At 47.7% G+C, this 13,112-nt stretch overlaps 2 protein-coding genes across 2 annotated transcripts in view; one reads left to right on the forward strand and one right to left on the reverse strand.

Moving 5' to 3' along the window:
- The window catches only part of rprd2b (regulation of nuclear pre-mRNA domain containing 2b), a 43,495-nt gene that overhangs the window by 14,168 nt on the left and 16,215 nt on the right, over window positions 1–13,112 (forward strand). The window contains exons 6-7 of the mRNA XM_083761990.1: window positions 2,167–2,293; window positions 6,472–6,647. Coding sequence (XP_083618116.1) covers window positions 2,167–2,293; window positions 6,472–6,647 — 303 coding nt within the window. The remainder of the gene's footprint in view (window positions 1–2,166; window positions 2,294–6,471; window positions 6,648–13,112) is intronic.
- Window positions 4,072–5,553, reverse strand: LOC310855972 (lupus La protein homolog; the record flags this gene model as incomplete). Its single annotated transcript, XM_083761188.1, has 1 exon — window positions 4,072–5,553. The coding sequence occupies one exon, from the start codon at window positions 5,551–5,553 to the stop codon at window positions 4,072–4,074; it is 1,482 nt and encodes a 493-aa protein (XP_083617314.1).

Here is a 13,112-nt window from a genome sequence, read left to right on the forward strand (position 1 = left end):
GCTACGGCCTGGGCCTGGCCTTTCCTTCTTTAACATACCTCCTAGACCGGATTGCGCATGCGAGCTGCCGTCCACGGGGGTCGGCCTTTCCTTCTTTAGCATACCTCCTAGACCGGATCGCGCATGCGAGCTCCCATTATACAGGCAGACTAAAAGCTTCAATAACTCCTAATCTACGGATCTCTCCATGGTTTGGTCAATTAGCGTGATGTTCGGAGGTCTTTGCTGATTATCCGGTGGTCTAGATGGAAACATTGGTGCTTTCTAGAGCAAGGATGGCTATATTTTAGCTCGCTAGCATTGACGCTATTTATTTAGCACAAGATGTGAGGCGCGCATTGTACACACACGCACGGATATTGCTGGCCATTGCTGGTTTCACGCATGCGCACACCACTCATGCTCATGATGACTGATACAAGATACATGTGGACATTCCTGGTTATAGGAGTGGTTGCACCACTCAAAAATTGACCTGAAGGGAATTGCAGCGCTGGCGTTACTTATAAGACAAACACGCTCGGAATGTTTTGTGTAACTCTTGTAACGCTACTGACGTTTGTGTACAACACTTTGGAAAACAAAGTATTGCATTGTGGGTTTGAGATGACAGGCCCTATTTGATGTCAGTCAATGAAGTCACCTTGATTAAAGTGTTTTTTTAACATATATTTTTAGGGGCATGTCATGTGGTCTACCTGCACAGCCTTTGTGATCTACTGGTCGAGTAGGGGGGTTCAGCTAAATTACTTGAGTTTTAGCTGAGGAACCAAATGGAGTCATGGGGATGTGAATCAGAGAGTGTACAAAGGGTCCATTTGGCTCCAGTTGTACACTATTCACTCCATGGGCTTCCAGTTTCTTCCCGGGGCGAACACAAGATATCCTGTTGTTAACTCATCAGTGCATCCACGGCAACGCTTCTTCCTACCTCGAGGAATTAGGGGGGGGGGGGTTCCATATCACCCAAATCACTGAATGCTCCTTTAAGCGGTATTACACAAGAGGGTGTTCCTTTACCGCCATTAATGCACGCCAGCGAATCAAGCGATGCTGCCCCGAAAGGCAGCACAGAAGTGCATTAATGATGGTATAGTGTAATATTGCAATTATACAACGGTTACCCTTAAAACTAAGATATTGGCAAAAATATATATTTTTTTCTCTATGATCCATAAACTTGTACAAGATTAACAGTTCAACCCCGATATTCATTTCTCTCTCTCTCTGTCTCTCTCTCTCTCTCTCCCCCTCTGTCTCTCTCTCTCCCCCTCTGTCTCTCCCCCTCTGTCTCCCCCTCTGTCTCTCTCTCTCCCCCTATGTCTCTCTCTCTCCCCCTATGTCTCCCCCTCTGTCTCTCTCTCTCCCCCTCTGTCTCTCTCTCTCCCCCTCTGTCTCTCTCTCTCCCCCTCTGTCTCCCCCTCTCTCTCTCTCTCTCTCCCCCTCTGTCTCCCCCTCTGTCTCTCTCTCTCCCCCTCTGTCTCTCTCTCTCCCCCTCTGTCTCCCCCTCTCTCTCTCTCTCTCTCCCCCTCTGTCTCCCCCTCTGTCTCTCTCTCTCCCCCTCTGTCTCTCTCTCTCCCCCTCTGTCTCTCTCTCTCTCCCCCTCTGTCTCTCCCCCTCTGTCTCCCCCTCTCTCTCTCTCTCTCTCCCCCTCTGTCTCCCCCTCTGTCTCTCTCTCTCTCCCCCTCTGTCTCTCTCTCTCCCCCTCTGTCTCCCCCTCTCTCTCTCTCTCTCCCCCTCTGTCTCTCTCTCTCCCCCTCTGTCTCCCCCTCTGTCTCCCCCTCTGTCTCTCTCTCTCCCCCTCTGTCTCTCTCTCTCCCCCTCTGTCTCCCCCTCTCTCTCTCTCTCTCCCCCTATGTCTCTCTCTCTCCCCCTATGTCTCCCCCTCTGTCTCTCTCTCTCCCCCTCTGTCTCTCTCTCTCCCCCTCTGTCTCCCCCTCTCTCTCTCTCTCTCCCCCTCTGTCTCTCTCTCTCCCCCTCTGTCTCTCTCTCTCCCCCTCTGTCTCTCTCTCTCTCCCCCTCTGTCTCTCTCTCTCCCCCTCTGTCTCTCTCTCTCTCCCCCTCTGTCTCTCTCTCTCTCCCCCTCTGTCTCCCCCTCTCTCTCCCCCTCTCTGTCTCTCTCTCTCCCCCTCTGTCTCTGTCTCTCCCCCTCTGTCTCTCTCTCAGCCCCAGTGTCTGATAGACCAGCTGAGTGCGTACCACAGGTCATCCCAGGAGGAGGGTTTGAGAGAGAAGCACCTGTCCACTCTGAGGCTGGACTTCTGCAGCACCGAGGCCTTGAAGAGACTCAAAGGTCAGAGGTCACTCAAGATGGCCTTAATAATACACCCAGGGTCGGGAACCGGATACCATTGCAAAATACAAGGCGTAGCCAGCCTTCATCTGCCTTTGCAGTGCATATTGCTCCAGGCAGATTAAGTCTGTCCGCTCTCAATTGTGGGAGGACTTCACGGCTATAGAGCGTCGCAGTCCCTCCCCCTTTCAGAACAACGAGTGGCCCCGGAAATGAATCGCAATGCATTTGTCCGATAGGCATTTCGTGCTTTATTTATTTAAAGACCTTTTAAGCGTCGTACGACGTGTGTGTCGTACAACACACACACAATATTTCGGGCCAAACAAAGAATTAGAAAGTAGAAAAAAACGGCAGGTTACAGCCCTTTTTTTGTTGTTTTTCTTCTTTGTAATTATTTGTTTGGTCCAAAATATTGTGTGTGTTGTCATGATTTGTCACGATAAGAGTTGGCTTCGTACGAAGCTTAAAGGGTCTTTAAATAAATAAAGCACGAAATGCCTATGGGAAAAATGCATTGGGATTCATTTCCTGGGCCACTCGTTGTTCTGAAAGGGGGAGGGACTGCGACGCTCTATAACCAATCAACGAAAAAATATATTATTTTTAATGACAGATGTAGTCACTACGACCACAAATGTCCCAAGAAACTAGAGCAGCTGAATTATTTGTTTTGATTAGGTGTGGAGTGGTGCTCGTTTGAACCACGGCTAGAAGGCTGTTTCAATCAATCAGATTGCTTCCTCGAAACGACCTGTTTAACCCCTGAATATCACTGTCACCGGTACCAAGCTGTTCCGCCAGTGGTCACGACGCTTATGGATTTGCTGCTGTTGTTGTTTTTTAAAGGGATTGTGACATTTAAAACACATTTTTGTAGATTTTTTGGCTTTTTTGGCTTTTCTTGGCATCAATTTCACCAAAAAAACCCCGAAGTTTGAACATTCAGTGTATTCTCTGCTGTCTGGACTTTTGTGAATAATTATGCAAAAATGTCTCATCTGGTTGGACGGCAGAGATATACGTAGATCTCCGCTAAACCTCCGCCCCCTCCACTCTGCTCCCTGCCTAGTGCCTACCCTCTCTTCTCCGCTTCCTCATTGTGACCGCGACTTTGTTTCTTTGTAATACTTACTAATAATGGCTTCTAGAGAAAAATCAATCTGCTCTGTTGTTGGCTGTGTCAATCAACACAAGTCCTTACACTGGATACCAACTGGCCTAGATGACTCTTTTATTTTTGACGATGACGTTCCTACCAAGTTGTCAAAGTAGCACATCTTGGGTTGACAGGAAAGGGGGAATTACCGACATCTACAGGCTAAAATAATGTGTTTTTCCATGGCTTCTCAGGATGAACTTTACACATGCACAAAAACCCCTTTCAAGAAATACTGGAGTGGAGTTGAGTGTTCAAACTTTTTAGACACGTTTGAAGGACCATGGCCAAGACTTTTAATGTTTTTAAAATTATGTTATAAATCATGTCATAATACCTTTAAGCATATTGGAAGTCCGTCTGTTTTATATAAATATATTTAACAAACTTAATAACAAGATCCTTTATGTTGCCCATATATATGGAGATAGAAAAATCTAGTTGCGAGTCTCGTTGCGGCCTGAACATATAGTAAGTATAATGTATGTATGTTAGGTTTTTTCGCGGTTATGAAGGCCTGCATCATGTTTGCCATGACGGCCACTGCGGTACATTATCTTTTTGAATGGTGAGTGCAGGACTGTTTCGTATCTATAGCCTGCACCCGTCTATCCTTCTCTCAATCAATTGACAGTAGAGCACGCTCAGCTCGGGCCTTCTGTCCTCTAGTGTTTTGATATGGTCGATTTTCGGTCGTCACCACCTTTGCCACCGGGACGTCCTCATTCTTGGGGCTTTGCAGTGCATCGTCTCCATTTCCGGTCTTCACGTCCTCATTCTTGGGGCTTTGCAGTGCATCGTCTCCATTTCCGGTCTTCACGTCCTCATTCTTGGGGCTTTGCAGTGCATCGTCTCCATTACCGGTCTTCACGTCCTCATTCTTGGGGCTTTGCAGTGCATCGTCTCCATTTCCGGTCTTCACAACCTTTGCCACCGGCACATCAGCAGCTTCTAGCACTCGCCTCTTTGGGCTTGGCAGTGCTGCATCCTCGTCATCGCTTTCAAATGTAATCTTGTTTCCTTGGTACTGTGTTCTCGTGCCATGGTCTCTGCCAGCCCATCCCCTATGGCCTCCTCTTCCACGACCACTTGCTCTTCCTCTGCCGCCTCCTCTGCCTTTAACTTTCCTGCTGTGCATCTCCTGCTGGCCCTCCACTATCTTCTTCAGCGCTTCTTTCTCTTCATCTCCCTCAAGTACCCGCCATACAACCTCGCTGCCTTTAACTTGCAAAGTCCCTCCATTTGCTGACGTTGCCTTATCAAAAGCCTCCTGTGCGTTCCCGTCGAAGAGGAGGGTGCCCTCCTTGGCACCCCTCGCAAAGTCAACCCATTTAACTGTCCCGTGCCCGGAGAACAGTTCATGGAAATCCTCTCTAGAAACCTGCTCCAGTTCTCCGGAAAACCTAAGCAAGCTAGCCCCCTTTTCAGCCAACAGTAGATCCATTTCCTCCTTCTCTACGTTGTGCTGCTTTTCTTCCTTGTCCTGTGTAGCTCTAGCTTTCTTCTCTGCTTTGTGCTGCTTTCGCTCCTCTGCTTTCTTTGCATGATAGCCCTCTCTGGATAGCGCGTTCATCTCGTTGTCCTTAAACGATCTGACGTCTGGACGTTCTGTGAATCTCTTGGACGACTCCTCCGTGTCAAAACACAGAAACACTGAGCCCTTAAATTGCCGTTGCAGGGTTCTCCTCATCTGAATTGTTTCCACGGAGCCTTTCCCATTCAGCCACTCCTGGATCTCATCGAGGGTCGTCTCTATTGGGAAACCCTTGACGTACACAGATCTGCGTTTGACGGCGTCTCTGTATTCGTCGTTTAATTCCGGCAGGGGTTTATCCGGAGACCTCCTGACTTTTGTCTTGTCATCGCTGACTTCCAGAAGTCCAGCGTTTGACTTCTGAAGAGCGGAGGCGACCACGCCGGGGTCTGTGGTTAAACACTTCAGTCTGTTGAACTTCAGCATGGATTCCAGAGTCACCCAGCCGTCATCCTGCTGCTGCTCTTTGAGGAACTTGTCCCGGGGAAGGTTGTGGTTACCAAAGTAGTACTCCATCTGTCGAGCCACGTTCTGCTCAACTGAAGACATTCCTTGGGTTTCTGCCATGATTGTTGATGATCACGACTGCTTGCTTCTTCAACCTTTCTTTGTGCGTCTGGACGTCGTGCAAACTAGGAAACGCTTTTAAACAATGCCGGTTATCAATGACATGATGATGATTCATCTCTGACTCATGACTCCAACTTTGGACAAGATGTCTGCCCCCTCCCCATAAAAGAGTTCCCTGGTTTCATCAATATGACATCAGTGCTCTTATGCCATTAACCTCTGTGGCCTCCCTGGACATATTTGGGCAATCCTGACATGTAACTCCATATATGAGCATACAAGCGACACAGCCAGTAAACCATAGAGATACTGTATCTCCACATGCATTTCCATATGTGGAGATATCTCTTTGGGCTTACTGGCCCCCTTTTTCTCCCCAACTTCAGTCGTTATGCCAAAGAATTCCTCCCCACACACATTTCTGTGTTGTCACTGTTTGGGATGCCCAAAAAGGCTGGAAAAGTATTGTGCTGTCTCTGCTATAATTGTTAGCCATCATATGTTCTCTATATATAGAGTACTGAGTGATATGCCTTAGCCTATTGGATCATGAAAACGCACGCCATGATTGTGTGAATGTAACCTTACAGACTCCCACTGGACCTTCGGGTTGCTAGTTCCCTCGCAAGTTTTAAAACAAAACTTAAGACACACTTCTACAGAGAGGCCTTTATTCCCCCCGACAATGTTGTTATATTTTTGGTTGTAATTGTTGTATTGTTGTGATTACTTTGTTTTAATTATGTTGTTAAGCACTTTGGAACACTGTTCAAAAAGGTGCTATATAAATAAAAGGTTTATTATTATTATCATTACTGCACCTACCGGTATATTTGTGTCCCTGTATGTTTCTCCTTTATGTGAACATAAATAAATTGTTAAAGTGCGTGTGTGTGTGTGTCCGTGTCCATCCAGACAAGGCCGGAGGGAACAAGTTTGCCAAGGACTTTGAGGAGGGAGGTGTGAAACTGCAGGAGTTGGTGAGCTTCCTGGAGACTGAGTTTACGACAGGACCCCCCCTGCTGGAAGCTCTGGGAAATGCAGACATCTTCTATGAGGCGCAGTACAAGGAGGTGAAGATCGTGGCCAATGTGAGTACAACTATTAAAGGTCTGGTGACATAACCAAGAAGAGGCCCAATTTCTTTCCGATATGGCTGCTGTGCATAGAGCCTATTATTGCTTTGTTTGTTGTTACTCTTGACGCGTCATGTTTAACCCATTCTGACCTGAGATCAGATTCTAAAAATGTCAGTCGCTCTTCAATTTTTCAAAAATAGCTAAAGCATAACATGATGCTGACACCAAAATGGGTGCCCGGTCAGAATGGGTTAATGTGTTGTTGAATTACTTCTGGCGTCCCTAATTCTGGTCATTATGAGAAGAGTTCTTAAAAAAATATTAGATCTACCAGCTTCAGCACGCCACATCGTGATGTGTTGTCAGCTTGTGCTTCTGCTAGTTTTGAAAAAAAAACTAGAGATTCAGGCTGCTTTGCGGCCCTCACACCTACATAGCACCGCCGGTCCAAGCGATATGTCTGAGTCATAGTTTCGGGGGCTTTGTCAGAGTACACGTCTGTCTGTCGGTGTCTCTTTTTTATATGGAGATACCTGATGTCATTAGTATGTGCCCATATACCCTGTATATCTGGCATGGCCATATATGACACATTGGTTGGATCGGTGGTTCTGGGTAACCCGCTTAACACCCGAACGACTTGGAGACGGGCATCGCACTCCCTCCAGTCCTTGCCGATGTGCACGTTGAGTTTGAAGTCGCTCGGTCCCTTATGTGGTCATAGCAGTCCCCATATATGGTCATAGGATATTGGTAGTCTAGGAGTCTGCAAAGTGGGGATCAGAGATCATCAGAGCTTGGCCTGGGCCGTGGCTCAGCGGTCCAGGCACCTTGGCCTGGGCCGTGGCTCAGCGGTCCAGGCACCTCGGCCTGGGCCGTGGCTCAGCGGTCCAGGCACCTTGGCCTGGGCCGTGGCTCAGCGGTCCAGGCACCTCGGCCTGGGCCGTGGCTCAGCGGTCCAGGCACCTTGGCCTGGGCCGTGGCTCAGCGGTCCAGGCACCTCGGCCTGTGCCGTGGCTCAGCGGTTCAGGCACCTTGGTCTGGGCCATGGCTCAGCGGTCCAGGCACCTTGGGGCCTGGGCCGTGGCTCAGCGGTCCAGGCACCTTGGCCTGGGCCGTGGCTCAGCGGTCCAGGCACCTTGGGGCCTGGGCCGTGGCTCAGTGGTCCAGGCACCTTGGCCTGGGCCGTGGCTCAGCGGTCCAGGCACCTTGGCCGGTAGTCCGAGTCTGGCAGTGTGCCGCTGTTTTTTTTCTTCCCTTTTGGTTGTCAATAAAGTACTATAGACGAATAACAGTTTAAGTCCACACTAATTATTCATAATGTATAAATGATGGATAAGGGGTCAGGACAAGTAGACCTTTTCGTGGAGGGGTCAGAATTAAATGTGGACTTAAACTGTTATTCGTCTATAGTACTTTATTGACAACCAAAAGGGAAGAAAAAAAACAGCGGCACACTGCCAGACTCGGACTACCGGCCAAGGTACTAAAATGATTCGCGTCTGTTATAGGCATTTTGATAGGTAGCACATTTGTGGTTTGCTCAGGACATTGTTTTCAGTGAGGAAATGTAGAGTTCTGTGGTTGATGATCATTTGACACGGTAATGGAGTCAAATTTGTCTCCACTTTTGTGGATCAGAGTTTTATCAGTCCTATCATACTTTTTTTTTTAAGTTTCACTATATCAAAGACGTCTTCTGGTTTTCTGGGACTCTGGCTGTAAGGTCTAATATTAACCCATTTTGGGCGGGAACCCCTTTTGGTGTTAGCATTATGTTATAATTTTGCTATTTTAGAAAAATCGAACGACTGACATTTAGAAACATAGCTTTTTCAGAAAACTGTCAGGATGTAGACATTTTTAGAATCTGATCTCAGGTCAAAATGGGTTAATGGGGCCTTCTTGTACTTCCCTGTTGTGTTTATTGTTGCTGTAGGGTCATATTTAAATATTAAATATTGTTGTTACTGTGGTTACGGTCATGTGAGATCCTGTGGGCCAATACATACATCATCAAACATCCTCATGGTAAGAGGCATCGTCTTTAATGCTTTGTGATGTTGATCTGTTTAGACTGATCTTGCGATGGTCAAACAGGGGTGTGGGCTGACTTTGTGAATCCTGTGGGAGACACCAGTAACACTGACTAATGTATATGTACTGCAGTGGTTCTCAAAGTGGGGCCCCCCCCCCGGCCTTGAGAGGCTCCAGGGGTCCCCACTCCCCCAAACCAAAGTCTGACCCTTATGTGTCAGTAACTCGTGAGAGTGTACAAATGGAACTTTGTCATCACTGATGATACTACAGTGTAGATTGGGTTGGGGGTTCTCAAGAGATACAAATGGTATCAAGTGGGGGTCCGCACTTGGCCTAATGCATTATGCAAATGCTGGGGATCCTTGAGATTGAATCGGTTCAGATTCAGAATCACTGCTATAGCCATACAGATCTTCTCTTGTGGGTGTCCCTGGCATATGTTTTCAAATGGGGGTCTATTATGTGTCATTTTGGAGGTCCTTGACATAAAACACTTTGTTCTACTGTACTGGTTGCCCAGAGATGAATCTATACCTGCACATAGTGTAGTCTCCCCCCTGCTCGGCTCCCTCCACTGGCTCCCGGTCGCTGCCCGCACAGAATACAAAACTCTGATGCTGGCATTCAAAGCAACCAAAGGTATGGCTCCCCCATATCTTGCAAGTATGATCGAACCCTACAAACCCTCCCGCTCACTCCGATCAGCCAACGCAGGGAAGCTGGAAGTACCCTCACTAAAAACGCCGGGACAACGCTCCACACGTCCCAAACTCTTCTCCCTTCTGGCTCCAAAACTGTGGAATGCACTTCCCATTGCAGTCAGAACTGCAGCATCACTCCCAATCTTCCGCCGTAGTCTGAAAACCCACCTTTTCAGACTCCATCATGGCCCATAGCACTTACCCTACCCCCTTAGATAGCATTTCTGTAGACTTAGATAGCATTTGATACAGACTTATAGCATGTTATGTAGACAGCACTGTCTATAATTGCATTGTATGTAGTCATAGCACGTCATAGTACATATGTATAGCATAGTAGTATATATGTATAGTTTATATGTATAGTTTCATTATATAGATATTCCACTGTTACTTTCTTAGCTTACGCATGTTTCATGATAAATGTTTTTATGTGATGTATTCCCATGCTTTTTTGTTCTTGCTTAATGTAAGTCGCTCTGGATTATGAGCGTCTGCTAAATGCCTAAATTGTAAATTGTGTAGCAGTCCCCAGCCCTCCAAGTCTAATTTAGTTTTAGTCATCTAAAAAAGCGAAAGCTTGACCTGCATAGCAACAGTTTCTAAACTATTTGGATTGGCATTAATAATAATAATAATAAAACTTTATTTGTATAGCACCTTTCATGACATGAAATGCAGCTCAAAGTGCTTTACAGAACAATGGAGAATTAAAGAAAAGCAAGGCAATGACATTAAAAAACAAGCAGTAATGCAGTACAGTGAGGACATGAAAAATAAAAGATCAATTAAAGGCAATGTTGTAGAAGTGGGTCTTGAGCTGAGCTTTAAAAATGTCTACAGAGGCTGCCTGACGAAGGTACAGTGGGAGCTTGTTCCATGCCGACGGCCCGTAGAAGCAAAAAGCTTCTTCCCCGTATTTTTTAGGTGGAAGACCTTAGGGGGCATTGGACAATTCTTTTTCGGGTGGGATTTAGCGATGGGCTAATTCTGGTCCAAAATTAAACGTCTTGGCAATATTGTCGCGGATCTCTGTATCGTTTTAAGACAGACGGTCAATCATATTTGATACAGTTTCTAGAGAAAATGTAACTCAGCAGTAACATTAGTGTTTTCTCTCAGTCAGTTGATTCTTCATATCCATATGAGTGAAACCCTTATGGGGATATAATGCTTTGTCGACCAAATCTATAGTTTATTTTGTCGACAAATGTATTTTAGCAGGTCTGATTTTACACTTGGTTGCATGCTGAAAATTGCCGATCTACAACATCCTCAACGTGTCAGAGCACTATGTGTTGTGAGCTTGTAGATCTGTTATTTTGAGAGCACAACACCCGAGCACAACCAAACATAAAATGACGTGTCTTTTTACTTCTCCTGGATGTCTTGTCCACTAGTCCCTCCCTAGCCTCGATACCCAGGCTTTCATTTCGTCTGCGCGAAAGATGAAAGCCTGGAAAAAGCCGTGGGCTGAACCAGTCTAAAAGTGGGAGTCAACCCTTCCGCGTAAGTGTCGCTCTAAATGATGTGACGTAGCGCTGCACTAGGGGGGAGAGGAGGGGCCGGGGGTGACGGACAGATCGATGAGATCCAATCAGGGTGCGCGCTTTTCTGAGACGCGACCCTCCCATCTAGGCCAGAAATGTCTCTGCTTAGGTCAGGCTAGTCCCTCCCTAACATTTTGGTCTAGTTTTTATTTGTTGACGAAAATCATCATTATATTTAGTCTTAGTTTTAGTAATCATAGCTTAGTTTGTATTTAGTTTCCATCAGTGAAAAAAGGTAGTCGACAAACATTCTACGTCATAGTGTTAATATTTAGAGAAATTAACACTGTTTCCCTGTATGTTACGTCCTGTCCTGCTATTGTCTCCACAAACTCTGTTGTGAGTGTGACCACATGGGCCTCCTCCTATGGTGAGCGGCGAACATGTCATCTCTAAAGCATTGGTTCTCAAAGTGCTGTCCTAGCCATATATGGAGATCCCTGTCATCAGTATTATGCTCGGATATGGGCATGCTGATATGCCCATTATGGAGATCTCCGCAGTATCTGTCAGTCCTTTTCCCTTTATGCCCATGTATGGAGATCCCTGATGTCATCAGTTTAAGGCAGCTGTGTCGGCCCGCGGGCCAAATGCAGCCCTGGGGCCAATTGTATACAGCCAGCAGCTTCATACCTGAATTGTATTATGAACGGCCCAACAGTATGGGACGTTTTTACATTAAAGTTTTTTAACCTGGGCATTTCCTAGAGTGTTATTTGTTATAGTGTTCCTTGTATTTATTTATTAAGAAACCAAGCACGTCCATAATCATATTAAACAATGTATCCTTTTCTGTCAAATACAACGAGACTGAGCGTTGTGGGGTGCCTCAGCTAGGTCAGGAGGTAACAGAGACTGAGCGTTGTGGGGTGTCTCAGCTAGGTCAGGAGGTAACCAGACTGAGCGTTGTGGGGTGTCTCAGCTAGGTCAGGAGGTAACCAGACTGAGCGTTGTGGGGTGCCTCAGCTAGTTCAGGAGGTAACCAGACTGAGCGTTGTGGGGTGCCTCAGCTAGGTCAGGAGGTAACAGACTGAGCGTTGTGGGGTGCCTCAGCTAGGTCAGGAGGTAACCAGACTGAGCGTTGTGGGGTGTCTCAGCTAGGTCAGGAGGTAACGGGACTGAGCGCTGTGGGGTGCCTCAGCTAGGTCAGGATGTAACGAGACTGAGCGCTGTGGGGTGCCTCAGCTAGGTCAGGAGGTAACCAGACTGAGCGTTGTGGGGTGTCTCAGCTAGGTCAGGAGGTAACCAGACTGAGCGTTGTGGGGTGCCTCAGCTAGGTCAGGAGGTAACCAGACTGAGCGTTGTGGGGTGTCTCAGCTAGGTCAGGAGGTAACGAGACTGAGCGTTATGGGGTGCCTCAGCTAGGTCAGGAGGTAACCAGACTGAGCGTTGTGGGGTGTCTCAGCTAGGTCAGGAGGTAACGAGACTGAGCGTTGTGGGGTGCCTCAGCTAGGTCAGGAGGTAACAGAGACTGAGCGCTGTGGGGTGCCTCAGCTAGGTCAGGAGGTAACCAGACTGAGTGTTGTGGGGTGCTTCAGCTAGGTCAGGAGGTAACCAGACTGAGTGTTGTGGGGTGCTTCAGCTAGGTCAGGAGGTAACGGGACTGAGCGTTGTGGGGTGCCTCAGCTAGGTCAGGAGGTAACGGGACTGAGTGTTATGGGGTGTCTCAGCTAGGTCAGGAGGTAACGGGACTGAGCGTTGTGGGGTGCCTCAGCTAGGTCAGGAGGTAATGGGACTGAGCGTTGTGGGGTGCCTCAGCTAGGTCAGGAGGTAACCAGACTGAGCGTTGTGGCGTGCCTCAGCTAGGTCAGGAGGTAACGGGACTGAGCGTTGTGGGGTGTCTCAGCTAGGTCAGGAGGTAACCAGACTGAGCGTTGTGGGGTGCCTCAGCTAGGTCAGGAGGTAATGGGACTGAGCGTTGTGGGGTGTCTCAGCTAGGTCAGGAGGTAACCAGACTGAGCGTTGTGGGGTGCCTCAGCTAGGTCAGGAGGTAACGAGACTGAGCGTTGTGGGGTGTCTCAGCTAGGTCAGGAGGTAACCAGACTGAGCGTTGTGGCGTGCCTCAGCTAGGTCAGGAGGTAACGGGACTGAGCGTTGTGGGGTGTCTCAGCTAGGTCAGGAGGTAACCAGACTGAGCGTTGTGGGGTGCCTCAGCTAGGTCAGGAGGTAATGGGACTGAGCGTTGT

The sequence above is a fragment of the Protomyctophum parallelum genome, assembly GCF_964188405.1.
Source record: "Protomyctophum parallelum genome assembly, chromosome: 3".
In the NCBI taxonomy this organism is placed as follows: Eukaryota; Metazoa; Chordata; class Actinopteri; order Myctophiformes; family Myctophidae; genus Protomyctophum; species Protomyctophum parallelum.